The sequence below is a fragment of the Brassica napus genome, chromosome A5 (assembly GCF_020379485.1).
Source record: "Brassica napus cultivar Da-Ae chromosome A5, Da-Ae, whole genome shotgun sequence".
Classification (NCBI taxonomy): Eukaryota; Viridiplantae; Streptophyta; class Magnoliopsida; order Brassicales; family Brassicaceae; genus Brassica; species Brassica napus.
In genome coordinates, this window is record NC_063438.1 from 3781771 (window position 1) to 3792495 (window position 10725).

General features: G+C 39.0%; 1 protein-coding gene across 1 annotated transcript; it reads right to left on the minus strand.

Annotated features, from left to right (window-relative positions):
• Nucleotides 1-6293: 6293 nt before the first annotated feature.
• LOC125575728 (inorganic phosphate transporter 1-4-like) lies at nucleotides 6294-9032 on the minus strand. The gene is made up of 2 exons (XM_048780510.1): nucleotides 8823-9032; nucleotides 6294-8066 (listed from the first exon to the last, which is right to left on the minus strand). The coding sequence occupies exon 2, from the start codon at nucleotides 8052-8054 to the stop codon at nucleotides 6450-6452; it is 1605 nt and encodes a 534-aa protein (XP_048636467.1). The 5' UTR covers nucleotides 8055-8066; nucleotides 8823-9032; the 3' UTR covers nucleotides 6294-6449.
• Nucleotides 9033-10725: the final 1693 nt, after the last annotated feature.

Consider the following 10725-nt stretch of genomic DNA (forward strand, 5'->3'; position numbering starts at 1 on the left):
AAGCGTTTTGAAACGACCATTTATAAGCGACTCTATAAGAGATATTCCATTTTATGTTTCGGTATATTCTCCCTCTAGCGACGCCGTTTTCTATCTTCAATATTTTTTCTCTCTTTTTATTACAACTTTTATTTCGCTGTAATTATTCTTTTATTATCTAAAAACAGCTGTTTTACACTTTTACTATAATAGTAAGTTCTTGTTTTGTACTTGTAATTGACCATGAACTGTACTTAGATACGGAGGTTTTGATGTATTTTTATAATATTAAATTGGGATCTTCACCATTAAGTACAATCACTAGATACCTATTCCCTGGCATGCTATTTAGGCAGATATAAGATTTAAATCATAATAGAGTCAAAATAGGGGTTAAAAAATTCTAACAAAATGAATTCAGTTAGCATTTAGCAGTGTGGTCAGACTTTGGTTACTTATAAAAAACTACACTATGTTTGCCTAATTCGAGACAATCATTTAATTTTAAAATATTAGAATTTGATGACACACTATCTTATAAAGTTGTAATAATAACTTTTAATTTGAATAAAAATAAACTTAGGGACGTGAACAAAAGTATTTAGACGAAGAAATCAACATTGATACAACAAGCAGTTATTTTACGGCAAAAAGTTATTTTAACAATTTTTTTAAAAAAATTAGTGATTTTTGATATGTACAAAACTTTTTTAAAGTGAAAGAAGAGTAACTGCATGATATCTATATCTACAGAGTACATACTACAATGTCAACTGTACTTATTTGGGTATGGCCAGGCCGTATGGGAATAACACCTATTGTAAGGCTCATCACTTGTGGAATGGTATGTTTCGTATCTGACAAGTAAGAGACTTTAATGCATTTCCAGAAATACAAGTGTATCTTGCTTTGTTTTAGCCCAGCAAGCTACCTTCTTTCTCTTCCGTGACCCAACAAGTTTTTTTTTCATGGCATCTTAATTTCCATCTATTATTATTATGTAGTAATATTTTATACAATAATGACCCTCGTTTTTAATGATTTATAAAATAATTCAATGGTGTTAAAAAAAAATACAATAATACTACTCCCTCCGTTCCCTAAAATTACATATTATAGAGAAAAATCTTGTTTCAAAAAAATCTATTTTTTATATTTTCAATACATATTTTATTAATTAATTGCAAACTTCAAAAAACTTAATTGCACTAGTTGAATTTTTATTGGTTTAAAATTATGAAAAAGATAAACACAAAAAAATATATAAATTTAATATATTTTATTAAAATGTGTGAAAAATCTAGAATATGTAATTTTAAGGAACATAGAGAGTATTTAGTAATGCTCTATAGTCTATATACATGTCTTTCACGTGAAATAATTTCGTGATGGAGTTATACAAACACAATTTCTTTTCATTTGGCGAAAACATTATGAAATCAAACATTATGAAATCTACACCAGTTGATTTCATAATCTATTTTATTAAAGAAGACCCAAAACTGAAATGTTTGATCCATAAAAATGCTGGTTTATGGTACACTAAAAACATATTGGAATAATAATGCATATCTATCTGCTGCTAAACCGTTTCGATTACATAGCAAAACGCATAAAATGGTAAACAAATTTACAACTAATATAGTACGTATGCTACGTTGAAAAAATCACATAAGCACATGAAATTAGCTACAGACTTACGAGCTACATATTTCCAAGCTTCTACAGATGGAAAATTGTCAACCTGATTGCTCAACTATCATTCAATTTTCATGACATTTCAAGATGTTATTCCTTCAATTCATGATGACTTTTGTTGTAAAAACACAAGATTTCAAGGCCTTACGTTCTTCGCATGGTGCAAAAACGATATTTATTTTTAGATGATATGATGGATTATGGGTTCCTGTGTTCGACCGATGATTACGATCCCAAAGCGATTTTTTTTAGAATAGTAAAAATGTTTTGATTTCCTCGTTTTTTTTTTTTTTTTTCCGCCAAATGGTGTTTTTTATTGAATAAAACCGGCCCAAGGCCCAAATAAATAAACAAAAGGCTAGAAGCCCAACGCATACGGGCTACAATGAAAACACTTAAAACGGACCCGCGGCCCACACAACTCAGACCCGAACGACGCCGGCTGGAGAAAGCGCATCAAGGAAGCAGGTTGCAGAACACGTGGAAGCATCTACACCCTCGGATCGACACGCGTCGCAAACTGCCTCAACCTGATCTTCTCCGTCTCGAAACGCCTCCAGAGTCACCACACCAAACCTTGGTTACGCCGGATCTCGAAACCCGCATCAAACCGCCTTCATCTCCGGTGATCCTCCATCGAAAGCTTAATCGGACATACCGCGCTTTCCTCAGGACCACCCACTCTTCTCTCGAAAGTAAATCACGACCTCACTAACCTCTCTTGTCGGCGATGAACCACGGAGAGGTTTATCTTCTTCAAAGATCTCATCCGATGTATCTCCTGTCTCCCCGAGCCGACAAGAACAAAAACCAAACCAACCTTTCACCTCTAAACACCCAATGTTCCTACGGGTTTTAGCCGGCAGCATAGAGCTACAGTAGCCTCTACCCTCCGGGAACTATACGGCGAAGGCAGAGCTATGTAAGCCTCCCCTTCCCGAAAAACTGAACCGGCGGCGGCGGAGCAAAGAAAAGCCTCCACCTCCCGGAGAAAAACCGACGACGACGGAGCTGTGAGAGTCTCCTCCTCCCGGAATCGCACCTTGATCTTAAACGAGCCGTCTCTCCACCGCAGAACCCTTTCCCACCGTCGCGTCTTAACTCCAAAACAGACAAACCGCCATGCACCATGGATTAGATCGCAGCCAGAGCTCAGACAAGGCGAGGATGGATGGGATACGAAGGAGAGATACTAGGGATGCTTTAAAACTGACGGACTCCGGTTCCGGCGACGGCACGCGCACGCACGCACCGGCCGTACGCCGGAACCAACTAGATCTGCTTTCTCTCTCTAGATCTCTCTCTCTCTGTGTCTGTTTTGATTTCCTCGTTACTTTTTTTTTTTTTTGCTAAGAATGTTAATATATCATAAAGATAGAGATTGTTTCTTACAAAAGATACTAATCTATACAACACAACGCCCTGGCAAAAAAGAAAGTAAAAACAGGGTAGTTGGTAGGGTAACATCATATTGGAGTCCAAAGGAGTCCCATAAAAGAACAGAGGCGGAAAGCCATAGGATTACAGCAGCCAAGACGACATGAGGTTTATGAATTTCTTCCGCTTCCTCAGAACATTGATGGCGTTGATGACCTGTCTGTTGATATCCTTAAACACAACCAGAGGAGGAGTGATAGCTTGATTATGGAGCATGTTGTTTCTCTGTCGCCAAACAGAGTAAACCAGCGATTGGGTCACCATCATTTTAAGCACAGTAGGAACTGAAGGAGCCGGTGCACGAGCCCATTGCATAAGGTCCGACCAAGAGGTAAACCGTGGCACTCGACAGCGAATCCTTAGCTGGATCTCAGACCAGACAGTCATCGCATAGGAGCAAGTTAACATAAGATGGTCTCTTGATTCAGGGGCATTAGAGCAGATACAACAGCTCAAGGGCACCTGCATACCCCAGGTGGAGAGCCTGTCACGTGTTGGTAGCCTGTTAAGGTTCGTTACCCACATGTGAAAAGCGTGCTTTGGGATGGCTCCACTGTACCATATCTGTTTTGCGCTTTGCTGGATAGTACCCCTTGGTCTTAACACTTCCCAAGTTTTAGAGGAGGAGTAAGAGATGCTGGTGTGACCATTAGTTTGCCATCTGTAGATGTCAGGACCTTTGTCCAGCGAAGGAAGAGAGGTTGCTGAGAGGAAAGCATGGAGCGAAACCTCTTCTTCAGACCTTGGGTTAGGCAGTCTCCAGGCTGTGGGAGAGCAAGCGGCTGCGACTGGTGCATCTATCCTGATCCTCAGCCTACGGGTGCCATCACGCCCAAATACATCAATTAGGGGGCCCATTGAGGTCCAATTGTCGAACCAAAAACTAGTGGTAAGGCCATTGTTAACTTCGCTGAACAGAAAACCAACTGCAAGGTCCCGGAGTCTGAGCAAACCTCTCCAGTTCCAAGACTGACTTTGGGCTTCCTGCTGAGTCCAGAAGTGGTAAGGGGAGCTGTAATTGTGTGCTTTGTGCCACGCTACCCAAAGGGAATCACTACCAGAGAAAAGAAGCCAGATCAGGCGCAGGAGGAGGGTGATGTTCCAACGCTTGAAGCTTCTGAGGCCAAGCCCCCCTTCTTCCTTAGGCAGACAAACCGTTTTCCATGAGACTTTGGCGTGAGCTCGCCTATCAGTTGAGCCAGACCATAGAAATCTCGAGCATAGTGATTCAATTCTGTTTATGCAACCTTGAGGCAGAGAGAAGGTTGAGATCCAGAAATTAACCATTCCGGTGATTACCGTTTTTAGTAACAGAGAACGACCCGCAAACGAAAGTGACTTCGTGGCCCAAGCATTGAACTTTCCATTAAGCTTATCCAAGAGCGGTGAGTACTCGGAGATTTTCAGCTTGCGGTGCATAAGCGGGAGGCCCAAGTAGCGTATAGGCAGTGAGCCGACAGAGAAGCCGTAAGCTTCCACCGCCGTGGCCTCTTGAAGGCTCAGACCCGCATGAAAGAGCTCGGTTTTGTCTCTGTTCATATGCAAGCCGGACCATCCAGCAAAATCGTCAAGGGTCTCTGTAATACCATGGAGAGACGAACCGCTACCATCAAAGAATATCATCACGTCATCTGCAAACATAAGATGAGTGATATCCAGTTCTTCGGTATGAGGATGGTAGCGGATATATCCAGAGCTGAATCTAGAACGGAGCAGGCCAGAGAAAGCTTCCATTGCTAGGACAAAGAGATATGGCGAGAGGGGATCCCCTTGCCGCAGACCTTGAGTACTAGAGAAGAAGCCTCCTGTGTGTCCGTTCACTGTCACAGAGAAGGAGGCCGAGGTAATGCATGTGGAGATCCAATCAACGAACACGTCAGGCAGATTTATGGCTTTTAGGGCCGCAATCACAAAGTCCCATCTGATGGAATCGAATGCCTTGCGCAAGTCTACCTTTAGCATGCCGCTTGGCTCCACGTTGTTAGTATTATACCCATGGACAATCTCGGTGGCCAGCAAGACATTCTCCGAGAGAAGACGGCCCGGGATGAAAGCAGATTGGGAGAGTCCTACTGCCATCCCGATAATTCCTCTCAGCCTGTCAGAGAGAAGCTTTGATATCACTTTGTAGATAGTATTCAAGCACGAGATAGGCCGAAAATCCGTTGTCTTTGACGCATTAAGAACTTTGGGGATGAGAACCAGATTCGTTGCGTTGATTTGCTTCAGCAAGGATCCAGACGAGAAGAACTCCGCCACTGCAGCAGTGACTTACTTATAAATTATTAGTAATATTTTAGAAACTTGGTTTCAAAAAACTGTTTATAAATTATTGTATTCTTTTATTTTCTTCCTGCCTAGACGTTAGCAAGTAGTACCAACAAACAAAATATATTAAAATTGATGGCTTGACTCTATCCATATCAGAGTTGACTAATTAAATGTTGATGTCTTTGGTATGACATATTACGTCGATGTGTTGAAATGTTATTGCTTGTAAAGGTGACTTCTCTGTCCATAATTCCATCGTTCACATTGGACGGATCCTTTTTCTAGTTACGGAAGGTCTAATCAATTAATCACACTATTATTATGTAAATTATATGTCTGTTAGATGAAGCATTTAATCCTCTGCATCCACACATGGAGACCACTAATAGCAAGCGAAAACGAATAATGATGTTAGATGAAGCGTTTAATCCTCTGCATCCACACATGGAGACCATTAATAGCAAGAGAAAACGAATACAATCCTAGTACCCTTCACATCATGAGATTATAACCAGTTTTTTGGAGTTGATTTTGAAACGTTTAGACTTTATTAAAGTATATGAGTACAAATTAGAGCATCCCCCTAAGAGGAAAAGCTTGATAAATAGATTGTGAGGACCACAAGAAGTTGTGGCTCCGGCGTTATCTTATCATTAATGTTTGATTCATGTAGAAAAATATATACAAGATATTTTGAATTTATGCCTAGTCCATCAATCTATGCTACTCCATTCATCCATATGTAAAATCCGAAAGGATTATTAAAATTTATTGACCATGTGTAACTCATAAATCTTAGGTTTGTAACAATCAATTCACCATTCAGATATTTAACTACTAATTCAGTAATTATTATTCGGCACTGGATTTCAGTAACTACCTCACTTGTTGCATTAATAAAAAAACAATGAAGAAGAACATTTCTTTTTAAAATCGATACACAAACATTTTGATTTCAATAGCGTTAGAACATCAAAATATCAAACATCAAAATATCAAAACATCAAAATATCAAACGAAGAACAACTTAAGTTGATAGAAACAAAAAGACTTATTAAATCAAACTACACAATGGGGACCGTTCTACTATCACTTGTTGTGTTCTCATTGTCTTCATTTTCACCGGACATTTCCTCGAGCGACTTCCCTTTAGATTCAGGCACCAAGAAAGTGAAGAGGATGCCCAAGAAGTTAACCACACCTAACACGAGAAGCGAGTTCCTGACTCCAATACCTGGAGGATATCCTGCGTCTGTCTTGTTCTTATCTGGACTTTGAGCCAAATACAAGAATCCAAACGCACCAACCATGGCACCTAACTTTCCTGATGCGGCAGAGATACCATGGCAGGTGGATCTAAACCTGGCTGGGAAGATCTCCGCCGGTACAACGAAGGTTGTAGCATTGGGTCCAAAGTTAGCAAAAAAGAACGTCAAAGAGTACATGATAACGAATCCAATTCGGTTCTCCTTGTGAGTCCAGTGGTTGTACGGAATAGCCAAAGCAAACATAAACACTGTCATGAAGAAGAATCCCATCATCTGAATCGCAAACCTTCCAATGACGTCTATAAAAGCAACTGTGAACCAGTAACCAGGTACCGTGCTACACAAGGCAATGAGAGTTTGCGCGCGTGCGATCTTGAAAACTTCTTGAATTGCGTTCATAGTTTGAGCCGGAGGTATCCACCCGATTGCGCTGAAAATATCTTTTTGGAATAGGTTTTGACTGTAGAAAGCGATGTCGAGAAGGAACCATGTTGATGTAGTTCCTAGCAAATGAAGTCCATGGCGTTTCATAAATTCCTTGGAAAACAAGGAAAAGGCTTTGGACTTATTACTTGAGATCTCTTCCACTTTCTCCTGTTCTGCCTCTATCTCCACTTGCAGAACCCTAGACATGTCTGAAGCAGCCAGCTTTGCGTCCTTAGCAACCAAAGCTGTGTATCTTGCGGTTTCAGGCATCTTGGACCTTGAGTAATACGTCATGGCCGCAGGGATAGCACCAACCATCAAGATTATACGCCATACTAAATCTGCTTGAGGAATCGTGGATCTCAAGGCATCTTCCGCATAGGCCGGGGCAGGGAACTTAGCTTCAAAAGCAGAGGAGATAATTATAGCAAAGATGCCACCAGCCATGATCCCAAACCCTTGCATAGCGAAAACGGCAGAAACAAACGCGCCACGAGTTTTTTTGTTAGCGTATTCAGACATGATTGTTGCGGACAAAGGATAGTCACCACCAATCCCAAACCCTAGCCAAAACCTAAAGAAACATAGCGTGGCCATCACGGCTTTTGGCTCGTGTCCGAAAGAGAGACCAGAGGCGACAGAGCAAAGGACCATGACCATCAACGTCATTCCATATACTTTCTTCCTCCCGAGCTTATCACCAAGCCACCCGAAAAAGAGCTGACCGGCTAGGGTTCCACAGAAGGCAACGCCGTTGACGGCAGCAGCAACATTGGGAGGGAGAGTCCCGGGCTTTGCGGAGCCTGGGACGTGGTAGTAAATGCGGCCAAGGAGCTTGGTGACAAGAGAGATGCAGAAGAGATCGTAAGCGTCGGTGAAGAATCCCATTCCGGCGATTATGATGGCTGTAAAATGGTACCATTGCGTCTTCGCTACATCGAGTGCATTCAACACTTTTAACTGATCCCCTGCCATTCTTGTTCACCTCTGTAATGTCATTAATAACTCAATATTAGCAACTTTGAGTAACAATGATTCATATAAGAAGATGAATTGATGATAAAAGTCGAGTAAAGAGTTTTTAGCGATTTTGTTAAGCCATATTACACACATAAAAATAATTATGTATTCAAATAATTGATTCCTAATTTTTCGACTAAAATTTTCCGAAAAAGTAATTAAAATAATTTCCTTTAGTTTTGGTTTCTTTAGGCCGACGTGACCAATTATTTAAAAGTAAACGAGGAAATGGGAGATCCATATATTTATTTGAATTTTCAACGATTACTATTCTGTCTTTAGTCTATAGTTACCCACAAAGGTTGACTTGTGACACGATACCAAGTTACCAACACTTGTGCGAGAGTAAGACAGCAAGTTGGTTTGTCTTAGTTGCGGACACACTTGGTCATCAAACTAAATATAGTATTCCCTCTTATTGAAGACACTTATTGAAGATATTATATTTTTCTTTTCTTTTTTTATTATAGTAACATGATTTTCGTTACTAATTTGTTTGTGAATAATTGGATCCATGCACTCAACAGACAGATGTCTTCTATTCAGGGAAAGATAAGATCAGACAAATACGTTTTCATGATGAATAATCCTAATTAATGATCCAAGAAAATTGGAGAACACAATTCGATATCGTCCTAACTCCTAACTAACATCATTTTGCATCCAGACAGTTACCAAATTATATATAAACATCCAAAAACACAAATGAAAAGAAAGACTTACATGAATATACAACAATCTTCTTTTTACGTGTGTTAGAACTAATCTGATCAAGTGTTTAAGGTATATGTCAGAAGAGTGCAGAGAGAAATGATCATTAATTTCTGGGGGGAAATGTAGAGAGAGAGAGAGAGAGAGAGGCAGAGGAAGTGAAATGAGCGTTAAAGCTATTGATAACAAGGACAAATTGTAAGCGTTTTGAAACGAGCTTTTATAAGCAACTCCAATGACATATTCCATTTTCTGTTTCGGTATATTCCCCTCCAACGACGCCGTTTTTGTTGTCTTTAATATGTTTCCTCTCTTTTTGTTACAACTTTTTATTTTACTTCGTTTAGGTATTATTAGGACAGGATGCTTCTGTTTTGCTGTAATTATTCTTTTTATTATCTAAAACAGCTATTTCACTATAATAAAAAGTTCTTGTTTTTGTACTTGTAGTTGACCATGAATTGTGTTTACATTTACGGAGCTTTTAAAATATTGGGACTTCACCATTCAATACAGTCACTAGATGCCTATTCCCTGGCATGTTATTGAGGCAGATATAAGTTTTAAATCCTGATATAGTCAAAATAGATGTAAAAACAAAATAAATATTTATAAAAAATGAATTCAATTAGCAGTGTGGTCAAACTTTGATTACTTATTAAAAAACTACACTATGTTGTCTAATTCGAGACAATCATTAATTAAAAATATTAAGAATTTCATGACACACTACCTTATAAATTTTTAATAATAACTAGAAAATTAAATAAGAATAAACTTAGGGACGTGAACAAGATAATTTAGAAGAAGAAATCAAGTTTGATGCAACAAGCAGATTTTCTTGACAATACAGCAAACACTTATTTTAATTTTGTTCAGTGATTTATTTTTTGAATTGAATGTTAAATTTAATTCAAAAGAAATTTTTTTTTTACATTATAGTGTTTCTTTTACCAAAAAACTATGTACTTAAGCTCTAACCCTTCCCCCATGATTACTCAACCAAACTCAAAGTATTTCTATCTTGTGTAAAACCTGAATTGCATCCCTTTCCTAAATTTATTATCTCCTTTCATCCGTATCAATGTGAGTTTGTTCCTCGTATTTTTGTCAAGAAGTTTTATCAATAGCGCTGCTGGAGCATTTGCCTCGCCATGTCTTCTTCTATTACGCTCTCTCCATATCATGTAGACGGCTGCTTGAAGCATATACTTGATGAGGAATAATTGCATCTTACATCTTGTAGAATCTCTCAAGAGCCTCAATATAGCTACCCATCTCACCGTGTATTGATCCTTTAAGATACCCTTCATTAGTACCTCCTATATCTGAGCAGAATAACTACATTCAAAGAACAAATGCTCAAGAGTTTCCAATGCTCATTGCACAGGACACACGTTTCATTTGTATTACTCTTCCAAATTCTTATCTTATCTCCTGTTGCTAGTCTTCCCTTCATTGCCATCCATAAGATAAACGAGTATCTTGGAGTTAAATACTTAAACCACACTGCATCAACCCAGTCACATAGTAGTTTTTTTCTCTCTAATAAACTCCCAAATTTCCTTAGTGATTTTTGATATGTAGGGACTTTTTTCAGGCGAATAATAACTGCATGATATGTATATCCAGAGACCTAGACTACAATGTCAATGGTATTTATTTATTTTATAGTGTAATTAATGGCCGTATGGGAATAACACCCTATTGTAGGGTGTGAGTAAGGCTCATGACTTGTGGAATGGTCAGTAAGAGACTTTAATGCTTCTCCAGTGTATATTGCTTAGTTGCTTTAAGCCCAGCAATCTTCTTTCTCTTCCGTGACCCAGCAAGTTTTTTTCATGGGGTCTTAATTTCCATATATTCTTATGTAATGTGTTATACAGTAATGACCCTTGTTTTTTAAAAATGATTT